At 38.2% G+C, this 17,532-nt stretch overlaps 1 protein-coding gene across 1 annotated transcript in view; it reads right to left on the bottom strand.

The window, feature by feature from the left end:
- Positions 1-17,532, bottom strand: part of LOC146003913 (pancreatic triacylglycerol lipase-like) — a 35,366-nt gene that overhangs the window by 2,731 nt on the left and 15,103 nt on the right. The window contains exons 6-11 of the mRNA XM_083142398.1: positions 15,276-15,384; positions 14,022-14,141; positions 6,515-6,756; positions 5,180-5,312; positions 1,862-1,982; positions 256-456 (exon numbers count right to left, since the gene is read on the bottom strand). Coding sequence (XP_082998524.1) covers positions 256-456; positions 1,862-1,982; positions 5,180-5,312; positions 6,515-6,756; positions 14,022-14,141; positions 15,276-15,384 — 926 coding nt within the window. The remainder of the gene's footprint in view (positions 1-255; positions 457-1,861; positions 1,983-5,179; positions 5,313-6,514; positions 6,757-14,021; positions 14,142-15,275; positions 15,385-17,532) is intronic.

The raw sequence follows: 17,532 nt of genomic DNA, 5'->3' as shown, positions 1-17,532 counted from the left end.
CACTGCCTTATAATCAACCCGGTGGAGGCACAAGTGGTTCGGATCCCACTTTAAACTGTAGGTCCAGTCCCGATTAGCCTTACTGTGCACAAAGTGGACTTAAAACACCAACTTAAACCAATTAAGATGTGTGTGCGTGCGTGTATTCAATTTTTTTATTCACATTTCTCAACATATAGTAAACTTTTAAAAAGTGGGGTATATAATGTATATTATAAAACTAGAAATTAATTTCTTATAATATTTAAAACTTACTTATTCGAGTAATCACTAATCATGGTTATTTGTATCCTTGTGACCATGAGAGGTTCGTTACAGTTTTTGCAAGGCAATATATTTCCCACAAGTCCTCTCGCTTCGTGTCTCCATCCCAACTGCAGAGACGTCACTTCCCCAACTTCGGTTGGACTGGTTGCCAGAAAGGTGTGAGTTTTGTTTCCTTCCATTTCCCTCGCGCTGCCAAGAGAAGAATTGAATGTTCATATCAGCAGTTTTCTGGTTTAATTCATTTTTGACACCTCTCTGGAGCATAAGACCCACTTTTGACTTCAGGATCATTATGACAGAAATGCACCTTGGACCAATTATGTCTTGTGGTAATATTACTATTTACACTCTTTAATTACAGCAATATTTCTTATCGGTAAAGTTCAATTACACATTTAAAGAAAACTTCTTTAGTTTTAAGAACACGTGTTCTATTTATATTTAGAGGCTTAGTATTCAATCGAAACTACAAGGGCTAACTTTTCTGCTTAACTATAAAGATAATATTTACCATAGTGAATCTCCCACTTCTGCTGAGAAACATACATACAACGATATTATACGTACCAGGGGCGTATATTCTAGGCTAGCTAGGCTACTTGCAAAGCCTGAAGTCTAGAGAATAAAATACAGGAGTAAAATCGTTCACAAATTGCAAATAAAATTATTCATATCAGTGAAATGATAATGGTGATTCTGATTTCTTGTGAGTTGGTAACCTGATTTCCTATGAGTTCGCAACCTGGTTTGCTATGAGTTGGCAACCTGATTTGCTATGAGTTGGCAATTTGATTTTCTATGAGTTGGCAACCTGATTACCTATGAGTTGGCAACCTGATTTCCTCTGACTTCGCAACCTGATTTCCTATGAGTTGGCAACTTGATTTCTTATGAGTTGGCAACCTGATTTCTTATGAGTTGGCAACCTGATTTCTTAGGAGTTGGTAAATGTATTTCTATTCATAGCCTAGAACCACGTGACATAGTGAGATAGCCCAGATCTTGGACTCAGTATACGCAAGGAAAGCAAGCCCCCTACAAGTATTGGATCATTGCTTCTACTTTTCTTCTTTCATGTCTTCATTTGCCATATTTCCACTTAAGTTTTGTTTGTCCTCACTTTTATTCTTCACTTTATATTCCCTTTATACTCTCCTCTTTCTTCATTTGCCTCCTGGTATTAAACTTTGCTGCTTCATTCACTTTTAAGTTTTTCTTTTCACTCACTTGTTTTATAATATTTTTCCTACTTGTTTTATATTATTTTTCCTACTTGTTTGTTCCCCCTTGACTTTCTCATTTCTTGCCTGGTTTATTTGTTTTCTTCGCTCTTTCTTCTTTATCTTACCAATTTATTAATTTATTTTTCTTTCTTTTCCATTTCAATCTGAATTTTCTCTTTCCTTTCTCACGTGTTTTTCAATATTCCCTTCCCAATCCTTAAGAAGAGATCTATCTTTATTTCTACATATTCTATGTCACATGCTTGATTTCTAGGTTCTAAGAATGTTGTGAACAAGACAAAATGCCTGAAAAAATCTCTTGAATATTATGCACAAATGTATCAGCAAACATCAAAATCACACATACCTACCTACGTGCTACATCCAAGACTACATCTGATGCCAAGTTTCCACTTAGTTGGACTGTAATGTATCCATTCACTGATTTCGGATCATGGTTTGAGGTATCTATAGCTATCCGGTAATGATAAACTGAAAACAGAGAAGATATTTAATCAATATATCCCGCCAATTCCTCATGTTCAATGATTTTAAAAGCCTACATAATGATTTATTTACTTGTACTGAATACTGAATACGTTTCAATACTGCTAAAGCTAGTTAAATTCTATTGATATGTATTTTATTTATTTTGATGAGTTCATTCGCGAGTAATGTAGCCTATATTTTCATTGCAGGCTACTGTTTATTCTTAACTGGCTGCGAAATGATCATTGGAAAAGCACAATGGCTCATAGGGTAGTTGTCAAGTCTACGGAATTTTAATAAGATGTTCTGATAAATACTTTTGTAAGCCGTGGCAAGTTAAATAAATGCAAGTTAGAATATCTTAAAAAAATAATATATTTAAAGTTATTTTAATCATAGATTTACATTTTCAATTTATCGTGTAAAATGTATCGTTTAACCACCTCAAGCGAAAATATGTTCAGTTGAGGGCAAAAAACTAAGTTAGCATTGATATCTAATTCACAATGGGATCCATGAGAATTACGTGCAAATTGTCCATGACTATTTTCATAACTTTTTCTCTTACATCCTATGTGTTTTTAAGTGATGGTTTTTTTATCGGGTGCAGAAGTTGTCAACAGCTTGTTTTGAGTTTTATTTTAATTTTTGAAGCTCTTATTGGGTCAAATAAAGTGCACGAACCTGGTGTTGGACAATTTGCACAGTAATACTCATGGGTCAAGTTTTCAGGAGTCTTGCAATGATATGTAGAAAAAGGAAAATACTAAACAATAAGGTGTTAAAGGCGATTATCTGTAATTTCATCACAGTTCTCATTTTAAATTGTCCGATATTTTTGAAAATCCGATCTCTAAAGGAATGCTGTCCACATTAAAAGAAAGGAAAAACAAATGACCTGCCAACACTGTTAGACAATATTTTCGTATTTACCTCACTTGGGTTTAAAAGTCGGTGGTGTTTATTTTTACAGTGAATTGTGAGAATTTACAGATCGTGTTGTGCAAAGGATGTGTGCGAATACTTCACTAAATCTGAATAGAACTATATTATTTATTCTACAGACCTGGGATTCTTGCCTGTTAGGAAGAAATTCGAAGATACTTGTAACGAAGATTCACCCTCTTCATCTCGAAACCGTAAAATTCTCACCGTCAGGGTGCGAAATCACTGCAGATTGGTTGGGGGGGGGGGGGAGGAGCAGATGATGATACAAAGTTTCAGGGATGATGGAGAAGGGCTCATGTATCAATTTGAGATAAGGAACCCTGATCCGGAAACGACTTAGTCGAAAAAGCGAAAATCGGTGTATGAAGATGTAATACTTTTATTACCTGCACAAGTTTCACAAGCTGCTACATTCACAACAGTTGTTCAAAGTGGCGTCCCCCAGCTTCGCTGCAGGCATGACATCGTAGCACAACGTTCTGACGTACCCGCAGACTGAAGAGGATCTCCTGGCAAGAATTATCGCTGCTTGTGACATTGTTCGAACGACCCCGGGGTTGTTCCAACGGGTACGTCAGAACTTTGTGCGACGATGTCATGCCTGAAGCGAAGCTGGAGGACGTCACTTTGAACAACTGCTGTGAATGTAGCAGCTTGTGGAACTTGTGCAAGTAATAAAAGTATTACATCTTCATACACGGATTTTCGCTTATATCTTTCGACTCAGTCATTTCTGGACCAGGGATCCTTATCTCAAATTAATACATGTGCCCTTCTCCATCATCCCTGAAACTTTGTATCATCAGCCCGGAAACACCCTGTATATATATATATATATATATATATATATAGTCATTAAATATGTGTCAATTATTATATAATCAAATTATATTATAAAATATACAATATATTATATCAACTGTCTTTCATCCCAAATGTAATTGCATATTGAAAATTTTGATGTATACTGATGCTATGAACAATGATTTGAGTAAGAGAGGAGGAACAAAAATTAATAGTTTCCTGTATAAAATTCACATACAAGTGTTTTACGTGTTTTACTAATATATTTATGTACTTCGTTGTTCCTAACGAAAGGCGATGAGAAATGGAGAAGAAATAAGTCGGTCTAATTTCCGTGTTCTGGGGATTGCTGGATTTAGTGTACTAAGTATATTCGAAACTCAAACTAATTGTTTATGTTCGTTGTTAAAACAAAATCTCTCCGCCCCGGAATAGTTTGGTGGTGGGAAATTTCAGGACAAGATTGATGGTGGGGGAATCCCCCCCCCCCGGGATTTCGCACCCTGCTCACCGTACAGGTAGATTCAAAATACATTTTTCACACTATTTCGATAAGTTTCTTGACTATGTAAGATCCTGTCAATTTTATCGTCCGAACCACGTAGATTCATATTTTCAATATGAAGGGAACTTTAGTGCCATTTATAGGAAAGTGTGATTTAAACAAATTGAGAACCTAGACAATCCCAAGTGCTTTTGCGTTGATGCAAATGATAGGCGATTGTTGATTGATTGATTGGATTAGGTTGTTTTTATTTCGCTTTTCTGCCACTTTTGGCTAATCGCGACGATGGGGATTAATTATGATAAGATGAGATGTATGAAAGGACAACCACAAGCACATATGAACAACACACAACACGAGTTCCACAGAGGATTATAGTAAGTGAGTTCAGACGCCAGAGCCTAGTTAGTTGCAAAATGCAGTCTATGTACTACATGGGAGTAAGAATGAAATTTGGGTGCCTTCATACACCGCATGTGAGTGTAGTAGAACTTTCAGCGAGGGGTGGGAGAGGGGGTGAAGTCACCGCGTTTAATGTAATTATTTGTTATAAATAAATATAAGTGTTCTTTCGTAAGTCCGGGCAAGAATTGCCTCCAATTTTTGTTATACTGAAGAAAATTTAGAATATCCATCATCGCATGTTCGATTACCAGATTCGACTTGAAACTTCAAGTTTAATTCCGATAAAACAATTTGAGTATGAAGAGTACCTAAGGCAAACTTTATTTTAATCAGCATATTTAAATGCAACTGATTGCAATAATTAACTTAATGAAGGGAACAATGTTATTTTTTCAATATACGTAGACGCATTGAAAGCAGTATTGGAATATTTGCATCATTTATAATGAAAATAATAGTAACTTCCAGAAAAAAGTTTACAAATATAGACCTGCAACAACATAAAGGATTTATCGAAAGATAACTTCACAATACTTACGACAGAACGGATGCTGAGCAGCTGTTAGAAGATAGAATTTGTTTTCTTGTCCTTCAGTGATTGGATTTCTTTTAGAGTTCAATCCCATTTCTGCACAGTCTTCATTGTTAGGCCCACAAGATGTACATTCTCCCTGAAAAAGGGTTATACGATTGTAGGAATGAATGAGCACGTGTGTTGTGGCAGCGGAATTTTGAGGTTGCAGGTAATAATTCAAATTCCTGCTATCACATATACGTTTTCTGATACCAAGTATTTGAATTATTATTACAGTTACACTATTTCTGAGAATTATTGTCTGAATTATTTGAGCAGTTGGAACAGTATTGTTTATAATAGATGAATATTAATATCGATTGTGAGTCACATAAAATCCACAATAAAAATATTTCGAAAGCGTAGCTTGATACTTTTGGCAAGAATTTTAACCCCGTATGGGGCAAGTAAAACAAAATATTACCATATGAGATCAAAGTTTATTCTCTTAAGACGTGAAATTTGACATCGTTCGCAACTAAACAAATTGTTATCTGTACCTACCCTGAGCAAGATTAACAAATGCATACCATCTTTGTCAATTTCCTTAAAATCCATCTCAAAAGTATTCATCAACTTACATCTTGGTTTTCTTGATGGTTTATTACTTTCCGTTTCCCAACAGGTATCCTATAAAGTTCTCATGTGTGCCGCAAGGACACCACTCCCCACCCCCCACCCCCGGCCAGGCAAGGGTTCTAAATGGGGAGATAACGGTGCAGATCAAAATTTGGAGGAAGGCCATTGCATATATATTTCTAAAATATATGTAGTAAAAGTTTACACCTTGCCACCATGATGCATTAAGTGCGTAGAGACAATTGGGGGTGAAGTGGGAATGAGAATATATTTCCTTAGTAATTTATTTACTTTAGCTGGTTCCAAGAACTTTTGCTACTAGAGGAACCATCAGTTAGATGAAGAAAAGGAAGAATTTAGGAAGGGATCAACTTAAGTGTTTACTAAAGCTTCGACTTTCAGTGCGATAAGATACGCTGTCATAATTAAATACTCTATGGGGATTATGACATGATATGGGGGGACGCGCCATTAGTCTTGGGCGATGTGCAACCCTAGGCCCTAGAAAGTATTCTTGATCTAATTGTTCTAATATTAGAAAATTGATATATATTTTGCAATTCAGTAGTATGCAAACTTCTATACACACCTATTTCTTAACATGTCAATTCTAAATGTAGAGAAGATTCTAATTTGTTAGGACCATCGTATAGCCTGAAGTCAGAAATATCCGCTGCAATTGTTCAATGAACCAAACTTGTTCAAAAATATCCCACTTACCTGTAAGAACTTGAAGAAGTCACTGCACCTGAAAGTGACGAATTTGCATTTCGAGTGTATGGATTCGGTGAAGAAGTGGATGCTCCTGTAATGGCTGCAGGACACGGTCTCGTCCAACGAGCCCTCCTTGAAGGGCTTCAACAGGAGTTTACTCGCAGCCCACGCCACGTGGCAGCCCGGTTGGATTTCGCCGTTGTTTGGGTAGAAATCAAGATGGCCGCCGGGGTCGATATCGCCGAAACCTGTGGAAAGATAGACGGACACGTTCATGAAGTGTTAGCACATTGTTGCAGATAAGATTTAAGAATCGGCCATGCTAGTGGCTAGGCAAATAAATAAATAATAAAGAAATACTTGTGGCATTTCGAAATAAAATAGTGGGTAGAGCGGGATGATCGTTACCCCAGGAATCCAATCTCCTATTTTTTTTTCAAACTTTGCAAACTTAGAAAAACTACCCATCGAAATTCGAAATGCATCCTCAGTATCAATTTTTAAGAGCCAAATATTTCCATCAACTTTATGGGCGTACTGGTAACGTCGTCGCCTTGTAATCAAGGGGTCCCGGGTTCGATACCTGGTGAAGGCACATGGCACAGTGGTTCGGATTCCAATTTAAACTGTAGGTCCAGTCCCGATTAGCCTTCCCGTGCATAAAGTGGACTTAACGCAACAAATCAATCAAATCTAAAATTCATATCTGTGTGGTATGCTCATGTTTATCTCTGTCTAAATTTAGATATCTTTGTGTACTATTTTGTTTTTGTGTTTATTTTTATTTTCCTATTTTTTATTAGTCTTATTCTTTTCATATACTTATATCAATGAAAAAAGTAGATGTAACCATGGCTACGTGGTACTGAAGGCCCCCACAGCCTTAACTTTGCCATGGAAAAATAAGGCCGAATAAATAAAAATATTGAATGAAAAGGAATCTCTACCGCTTTTGTGTAGGCCTAAGTGTAAGTCTGCCTATGCAAACAACATAGAATGCTTTACTTCTTTATAAATGTCAAAAGTTTGTGTCGAGCATGAACGTTCACAGGGATTTTCTAGTGATGGGCAAGCAAGGTATCTTTTATTCGGGGAGGTGGGGGGAGAGCAAATGAGGCATATTGTCACCTATAATAGCCTTGCTTCCCTCAAAAAGACGCCTCATCAGCTTGAAGTTATGTTCCCACAACGTCGTTTTAATTATTACTGTGACTGAAAGGAAATTATATATGAATCGCTCGCTGCAGAAAGGCAACATGTCAACATTTCACAATTTTTCAGGAGAGGCAAAAAACTGCATAAAACTATCTTTATGATATTTCCATCATGACATGTATTTTTCCTTTCTTAATAGAAGTATACGTGATGAAAATACGAATGCAAAATTTGTGTATTACGTAAAGGGATAGAGAGAGCAATTAGGCACCAAAATGGTTCACATTCACATGTCCTGATAAGTGCAGATGCCAATGCCAAATCTCCATTATGGTATGGCGAGGAACTTGATAACAGAGGCAAGGAAATGGAAGACCTTATTGCAAGCAACAACCTTCATATTGCAAATAGAAAATCCCCAATACCAACATTTTGTAATAATAATGGTGGTAAATCGAACATAGATATTACTTTAGTGGATTACGAAGGCCGGCAGTTCATTCATAACTGGTGGGTTAAAGATCTGACGACCAGTGACCACAATGTAATTGGATGGAACATAGCCTGTGTCAAGGATGGTACATGGATGACTCCAAAATACAATATAAAAAGAAAATGGAGTAGGAAAGAGCAAGACGAACTAAGATATAAGGTCAGGAAAGGTTTTGAGAGTAACCCAGTTGTAATAGACCAAAGGTTACAAGATAATGTCATGAAAATAACATCAACATTGACAATAGCAGTTAACCAATTTTCAAGGCAGGGAACAGCAGAGAAAAAACAAGTGTGGCCTATATATATCTTGAGAAGAAGAACGATAACAAGGAAATTGCGCAAGAACTACCAGAGAGCAATTGATCCTAGAATAAAACAAACCTATTTGGAAAAATATAGGAAATCCAAATGGATTTATCAAGACCTGTTGAAACAACACAAAATTAAACAATGGGCAAGATTACTAAAGAATCAGATCGTTAAAGATCCATGGAGCATCGCGTATAAAGTGGTAACTGGGAAACTAAGACAGGCATATACACCCACAACCTTAAAACGTCAAGATAATACGTACACAAACTCATGGATGGATACTCTGCTGTACTTGATGGAAAGGTTGCTACCACTTGACAGTGAAGCTGAAGACTCTGATATTCAAAGAAATATTAGATGTGAACTGCAAGAGACTTACGAGAATGATACATTAGTTCTACCTTTTGCAAAGGAGGAAATTGCCCTGGCAATAGACCAACTTAAATGTAAGAAAGCCCCAGGGCCTGATGGACTGGTAAATGAAGTCATAAAAATAACTAAGAATGAGTTATTGGGAAGTCTGCAACAAGTTTATAACCAGTGTCTGGCAGCTGGTGAGTTTCCAGAGGACTGGAAACTGGCCAATCTGATTGTCTTGATGAAAGACAAAGATAGAGATCCCGAAGAGCCGAAATCCTTTCGACCAATCTGCCTGTTGGATACAATGGGTAAAATCTTAGAAAAATTAGTAGTTAAGCGATTGAATGAGAGAAGAGCATTAACTGGGGTGTCAGAAAAACAGTATGGATTCACCCGTGGACGTTCAACAGAGGATGCAATACAACACGTACAGACATTCGTCCAAGAGAATTCACATAAATATGTACTGGCCATCACACTTGATATAAGCGGTGCTTTTGATAATGTGTGGTGGCCGTACATATTGAAAATTCTAAGAGAGGCTCAAACACCCAGACCATTGTACAACTTGATAAGGGACTACTTAGATGGCAGATCTGTCCAGTTTAAAGGACCTCAACAGACAGTTAAAAGAGAAATAAATAAAGGATGCCCACAGGGATCTGTTCTGGGCCCGGTTCTTTGGAACCTTACTTTGGAACCATTATTATACTTTCTTGAAGAATCCAAGGATGTGGCAGAAGTAACGGCATATGCCGATGATATCCTGATTCTCATAGAAGCAAACAATCGCAGAGAGATAGAAGTTCATGCAGAGGAAGCCCTACGACTAGTCGAGAAGTGGACCCTAACATCGAAAATGAAGATAGCAACTGACAAATCCCATCATGTTCTGTTAAGAGGGAAACTTCAAAGACCTGCTATTATTAAGAGAGCTAATATAATTGTTAAAGTAGCTCCGCATATTGAATACCTAGGCATAACTTTGCAAGCCCAATTTAAGCTAAGAATGCACGTTGAAAATGTGGTTGGGAAAGCTAAGGTTCAGCTTCACAAGATCCTCAGTATGGGGAATCAAGCTTACAAACTCCCACAAGAAATATCGATGACATGTTATAGATCAATCTTCTTGAGTATAATATGCTATTCAGCATCGGTATGGGTTCATCTCACTGACCAACAACAGGTGATTAATAAAATGAGATCCTCACAACGGAATGTATTAATGAGAATATTCGGAGCCTTTAAAACTATATCCACAACATCAATCATAGCGATTGCAGGAGTGCTTCCTATCGACTTGGAGGTTAAAAGGAATGCCTCGAGGTATTGGTGGAAAAAAGGAAATTACAAGAAGACCAACCGAATTCTGGGTACCCAGATTAATACCCTTGCTGAAATAGACTCATGTTTATGGGATAAGTGGCAGGCAGAATGGAGTCAACAGCAAATCTCGATCCACAGCAGAAGATATCTTCCTGATGTGAGGATAAGGAAAAAGTTTTTCAAACCAACAAGGGGCATGGTCCATTTGATTTCTGGCCATGGACCATACAAGTCTTACTTCAAGCGATTTAACTTAAGTCACAATGACCAATGTTTGAAATGCGGCGTTGAAGATACTCCGGAGCATGCAATTGTTAACTGCACTAAGCATTCCAGTAATGAAATTGAGAGACTAAGGCAGGGACTTCTAGAAGAGACCTTGGCAGCTGACATCTGGAAACCTGAAAGGTTTCCAAGAATCAATAGGCTGGCAGAGAAAATCTCAACCTTAGAAGAGGAGAGCTACATCCCAGAATTGAGAGTGAGGCGTAATGAAGACACAATTCAACTCACTCTATCAAGAAGGAAGAGTAGCAGAATCAGTAACTTGGAAAGGAAATCCCAATATCAAGAATTGGAAGTGTCTGAAGAATCCAGTGAAGTGAAATTTTATGAAATGGGCCCTACAGCATTAAACAATGGAAATTCTATGTAAAATCACTACGAGGGACCAAACCAGAAGAGTCAACAACGTAACTCTGGCTGGTGTTGGCAGACATAACAGCCAAGGAACCGTCATGGACTAAAAGACGGTCCGCAATTGGCCTTAGTGGACCTCAATGGATAGTGTATTCGTGGAAGACTGTATGAGTATCCCTAAGTGGAGATTTAAAAGTAAAGTGTGATATTTGGATACTGAGTGTGGTCACTCCAAGAAGCCCAGTAAAGGACCATGGACTAGCGAAACTTCATCCACGGATCTGTCATGAACTTTACATTTATCCATTGGATGACGTCCAGGAACCTCTAGATGCGGAAGACTAAATCCAAGTCGAAGAAAGGAGATTGAAGAAGAAGCCATCATCCGGTCTAGTAACTCCCCTCACTTTGGGAGGCTAAAGGATCTAAGGATCCACTGTATTAATCTTAATTATGTATCGATGTTCTGTGCTTGGTATACTGTATTATATTTCTTATATAATCATCATATTATTTATTCTATTTTATATCATATCAGATTCTATTATATGTTGCTAAGCAAGGACAAGGGATTCTAAATTGTGATTGTGATGTCTTAAATACTTTTACTAGAGCAAACATCATAGGAATAGGTCTAAGGACCATGACTGAATAAGTCAATCATTTCTGACATATCACTTTCATTATTATTTTCTATATTATTTATATATGTTGTTTGAATTTATTCATAGTATTTATTCTTTCATTCTTTCTTATCTTTATTCTGACCCAAATACTATACATAGAGAAAACATCCAAACAGTAAACACACCTTGGTTTTTTCAAGATAGGCACCAAGGTTAATTACCTCTCCACCATCACCTGCATCCTCCGTTCATCCTTTCCTTTGGGACACTACCGCTCCTGGTAAGATTATAGCTAGATTAGAAATCGACGCCAAGTACGCCAGGAGAGGGTGATATGTGTGAGTGGCGAGAGGAGGCTGGAGGACCTCGTCCCTCAGTGTCCCTATCCTGTAGGTCCAGTCCCGATTAGCCTTCCTGTGCATAAAGTGGACTTAACACAACAAATCAATCAAATCTAAAATGCATATCAACTACAGATAAGGACACTACACTCGTCAACACTCTTAAATGCAAATATTATCCGAATATTTCCGAAATGAGACGCGCTCTGTGTGATATGCTCATGTTTGTGTCTCTGTCTATCTTTAGATATCTTTGTGTACTATTTTGTTTTTGTGTATATTTTTCTTTTCCTATTTCTTATTAGTCTTATTCTTTGCATATACTTATATCAATGAAAAAAGTAGATGTAACCATGGCTACGTGGTACAGAAGGCCCCCACAGCCTTAACTTTGCCATGGAATATGAGGCCGAATAAATAAAAAACAATCTCTACCGTTTTTGTGTAGGCCTAAGTGTAAGTCTGCCTATGCAATCAACATAGAATGCTTTACTTCTTTATAAATGTCAAAAGTTTGTGTCGAGCATGAACGTTCACAGGGATTTTCTAGTGATGGGCAAGCAAGGTATATTTTATTCGGGGAGGTGGGGGGAGAGCAAATGAGGCATATTGTCACCTATAATAGCCTTGCTTCCCTCAAAAAGACGCCTCATCAGCTTGAAGTTATGTTCCCACAACGTCGTTTTAATTATTACTGTGACTGAAAGGAAATTATATATGAATCGCTCGCTGCAGAAAGGCAACATGTCCACATTTCACAATTTTTCAGGAGAGGCAAAAAACTGCATGAAACTATCTTTATGATATTTCCATCATGACATGTATTTTTCCTTTCTTAATAGAAGTATACGTGATGAAAATACGAATGCAAAATTTGTGTATTACGTAAAGGGATAGAGGGGGAGTTTGTTTTGTGTTTTGGACATGTTCCCTTTCTGCAGGAAATTGAGTGTTCAAACGAATTTTGGATCGAATTGATTAAAGAAAAACACAATAAAATTTATAAACTTAATTTATTGTAAGAAAAATTATTTCTTAAACATTCCTCAATAATATTTGACGTTGTGGAACTACAAATTACTCAGTCATCTTTGTCTTCAGCATGTGTTTCCGTTTTGATAGGAAATGATGTTATTGAACTCCAAAACAGCATCTTGTCTTCAGGTATGTAGACCAACGTTTTTGTGATGTCATCCATTTTGTTGTTGTTTATGGGCAGTACAGAGTTATAGGCTTGCCTGGAAGGTAGTTCAAATTGTTCAGCAGACTTCCTCGGCCGAAAAGTGTCCACTATGAAGCCACCAATATTCATGTTACACACTATGCGGAGTTTGAGATGAGAAGGTCATCTCACGGTATTTTGAAATAATGAAATTCTTTTTCAGGTGTTTAGGGACATTTTTACCATAAGAGTCATCGCTCAGACAGTTTTTTTTTTGTAAAATGCAGGCCACCAGGAACTGTAGTTATTTGACCCTGGTGTTTCAGCCGGTACGATTTGCGCTTTCCAATTGACGTGCTCTTTCCCTGAAACTTTTGCTTTTTTCATTACATTACTTCTGTACATTTTTAAGTTGAAGACTCCTTTCCTTTTCTTAACTACTTTTCCTTCGTCAGCAGAGGTGCTGATTTTCTGAAATCACAATATGATTCACACAATCAACGAAGAGAAAACACAGCAATGAACGTCCACACCGAGGGTTTGAGCTGTACTGTCAAACAGAGCGCAGTTCGTAAACTGGCCACCTTAGCGCCACTACGAAATCTCATTTTCTGCACACAGGGAACTAGTCAGGGACAAGTTCCCTTTCTGCAGTAAACGGAAAATTGAAGGCGTTTCCATGCCCATTGTTATCGAGCGGATAGGTGTCATTTCTGCGGTAAACGATCCATTGAGCTATTACAAACTATTTTCGTCACACAAAAGGAAATGTGTAAATATTGGACTAGTTGTCTTTCTGCAGTGAGCAATTCATATGTGAAGTGTGTACTTTTAGGATTGCATTCATTTGCCAAGGTATAATGTAAACGTTATGGTCAGATAAACTAATCGGAACTGGATGCACAGTTCAACTGTGAAATGGGCCTCCTCTGAGTATCGAATCCAGGACACGTTGATTCCAAGGCGACACGTTTCTACCACGAGCCAGTTTTATTTATTTATTTCTTTGGTTTATTTGACTTCGCTTTTGTTGCCACTGTTTGGCTAATCGCGAACGTGAAGATGAGTGATGATATGATAATATTACTTACACTTACCCAATACAGTATGCGTAGGGTCCGAGTCGGTGTGTATGACGTCTACGAACAACGCGTCTGAAGAGTCCAGACGTACGGCGGCTGGCATTTGGGTGTAGAGTGGTCCAGCAGGATCCAACCCTAAAATTACAAATCAGCTTCAATTATATTACACTTTTTTGAGTTGACTTTCTAAATATAATACAGCAATTGGAGTCAATCAGTTATGGCGCGAGAGGGTTGGAGCAGATGGGCAGGCGCCCCATTTGTCGATTAGTTCTACCACAGGTGATTCTACTCTCTTACTGACTCCTCCTAGCAACCAAAATAGTGCATGAATAAATTATAGTCTAGCTCAAATGAAATCCATTTTTGTGTAGCATTTAGGGTACATGAAAGAATGACCCAACAGAGAAACATTTCTCTCCCTTCTACCTCCGCACGTACTTTTATATGACACCTTCACTTGGGTCTAAATTTATGAACATCCGAAATAATTTTTCATCCTCTATGTGAAATCACACACACACACACACACACACACACACACACACACACACACACACACACACACACACACACACCCCACACACACACACAAAAACATACACACTAGCGAAAGTGGAGGTATGAAAAACCACGCTAAATGAACAATGTTCAGTACGACCAAGTGGATGGACTCTGTCGTAAGTTTGACGACGGAAGATGTTGTAGCACAATAACGCGCCAGCACACAATAGTTTATCTGTTAAGCACCCACCCTATAGGCCAGACTTCCACATATTTCTAAACATTATATTTGTTATCAAATGAACCTCATTTCTCTTAAAGCGAAAAAGACGCGGATTTGAATACTGCCAGCATGTTAAGTTATAAACAGGAAGGAATGGCCGAATCTGGATTGAGGGCAATTATTTTATCTGAATTTCAAAGCAGGATATTTGATATTTAATTATTTATCCATATATCTAGAAGAGCGTTATTATATGTTGCTTTATAAACCATTATAGAATAATTTACAATCCGCCATTCTGGTTTCCTGGTCGTAGCTAGAAAGTTTGAGAAAAATGCTGGTTTCAGACTACCCAGGCCTGATATTCATATCTCTGGAAGTATGAGATCTGAGGAAATATGCATAATGGTGGATATATAAGGTATCTATAAGAGTAAGATATCAAGTTCCATTTACAACGTCGAAGTTTGTCAAATAATTGAATATCAATCCGCTGTGTCTATTATGTAATTAGCAGCTTAATGAACAGAACAAATTCATACCTGTGATTCTTCCTAAGCCTGGTACCTCTGAACCAACGTATCCGCAAATCTGTGCTCCTAGACTGTGACCAATCACATGTACATCCTGAGATTTCACACCAAATGTACTCTAAAAGATAATAAATAAATCGTGTTAGTCGATATAAAGTCAGGAATGTGAGAGTTGTCTTTATTATTATTATTATTATTCAATCAATGGTAATGAGTTCTTGAATAGGATTTCGGACATAAATGTCAGTATTGTCGATCAAGCTTACGTTATTCTAAATTTCATACCTCTTGTTATTGTGTTACTTCAGTGTAGTTGGAGTACCTCACTTGATCCTCCTTGGGATAAGGAAATATTACCTACTTATTCTTGCATTATTTCTCGATTTTGTTTCTGACTCTTTCCTCTTTCCCCTTCCTTGTATCTTTTCTCTCAGTTTCGGTATCAATATGTTCGTGCTCAGGACCTCTCCTTGTAGTCAAGAGATCCAGGGTTTCACACCCGGTGGAAGCACGTGATGATTGGGATCCTATTTTAAACTGTATGTCCAGTCCCCATTAGCCTATCTGTGCATGAAGTGGACTTGAGAACTAAAAAAGAACTCAAACTATGTTCGTGCTCAGTTCCTCTGTACCAGTTAATTTATTTTCCTATTTTTTTCTTAATTAATCTATCTCGTTCGCTCTGTTTCCTTTTTTTGTAATTTCTCTTCCTTCTCTCCGTCTTCTCTCTCCCATGCGTGTATTTGGTTATTTTAATTCTCTTCCTATCATTTTCCACCGCTCTTTTCAGACTCGGTGTCAATATATACCCCACGTATACAGTTTGTCCCATAAGACTGTGGAGCAAGGCCGCGCATAACGGTAGGGAAGGGGAGAAAGCGAGTGCGCCGAGAAAAGCAGTGCGTGCTGCTTCAAATGGGTAGTAGTTGCAGCCGCGTTTCCCCTCCATGCACTCACTTCCCCTCTCACCCGTTCATTGGTCGAGGTCTCTGGAGTCACTTTGCGCAGAAGACTTGTTCTCGTTCGCTTGCACCATGGACGTCTGGGACAGAGTGTACGTATATTGAACTGCTTAAGGATTCGTACCATTCGATTACTTGTGTTACAGCGCCTTGAATAAAGTAGTGTGGAAAACGGCACGGTTCTGGGCTCTCTGGCTGGTTCCACTCGAATATGATACTGCTAGAGGCGCTGGTGTTGGTCTCGGTGCATATTCGTCTGCTTATAATGGAAGTAAATGGAGTTTTCACTGCAACGTCTGATTCTTTTACATGGAGCATTTCTATGAATGTGATAATTGATATGATATTTGGTACAGTGGTCGCGAAGATATTAACGAACATTCTGTACAGTCGATCACGTCCTGTTATCGTTATACTTTCATTAATAATACGGGAGAAAAAATACGCGTGGAATGCTCTTGGCAACTAAATCTTTGTGTATGAATTAGATACATAATTATTATCATCATCATCATTTCTTTTAAATATATACACACTGAAGCATTTATATATTTTTTATATTTACTGTCTCTTTTCTTCCGCTTTAAACTAATCGCGGTAATGATGATAATGATGATTGCATGAAACGACAAGGGGAAACCCACAAAACGTCCTTAATGCCATCGACATGAGTGTAAGGAAACTTTCAGACCAATGGGACAAGCGACACGGGATGTTTACACTGATGTGACTAGTGACACAGACACTTCCAGACTGTAAAATAGCATTCATTGCACATGAGGGTCCAAACAGCAAACGACACGTTCATATGTCGTATTCGCATGCTACTTGTTACTTCGATCGGAAAGCTCCTTAAAGGAAGGGTGTCAGACCGAAGCGACACGCTACAGGGGAAGTTCCCAACTAAGTGACAAGCGACAGCCTTGAAGCGGCACTTCAGTCCATTAGCAAGAGTTTGCTACTAATTGTGCGAACAACAGACTTAGGCCACACGTGTCACTTTGTCGCTTGTGTGTCGCTCAAACTAGGGAGATTTCCTCAATAGCTTGCAACGTGTTGCCGTGGTTTGTTGTTCGCGCATGCGCGATGCAGTGAGTGTCTTGCTTTAGGTATATTGCACACCAAAGCGACACGCGACACTTATCGCTTGAGGATTTCACCAACCGAACGCTGGCCTGTGCAGCCCGTCATGCCTTTACAATGTGAAATGTTGCTCTTGATTGGCTCGTTTCCAAGCGACATGTGTTGCGTCTCGCTTCGGTATGAAAGTAGCCTTGGACCGAAGGACCCGTGTCGCTTTGGTG

Source organism: Lepisma saccharinum, chromosome 21 (assembly GCF_977018435.1).
Source record: "Lepisma saccharinum chromosome 21, izLepSacc3.1, whole genome shotgun sequence".
NCBI classification, from domain to species: domain Eukaryota; kingdom Metazoa; phylum Arthropoda; class Insecta; order Zygentoma; family Lepismatidae; genus Lepisma; species Lepisma saccharinum.
The sequence above is the reverse complement of the archived record's forward strand: the minus strand, read 5'-3'. Positions and strand labels throughout refer to the sequence as shown.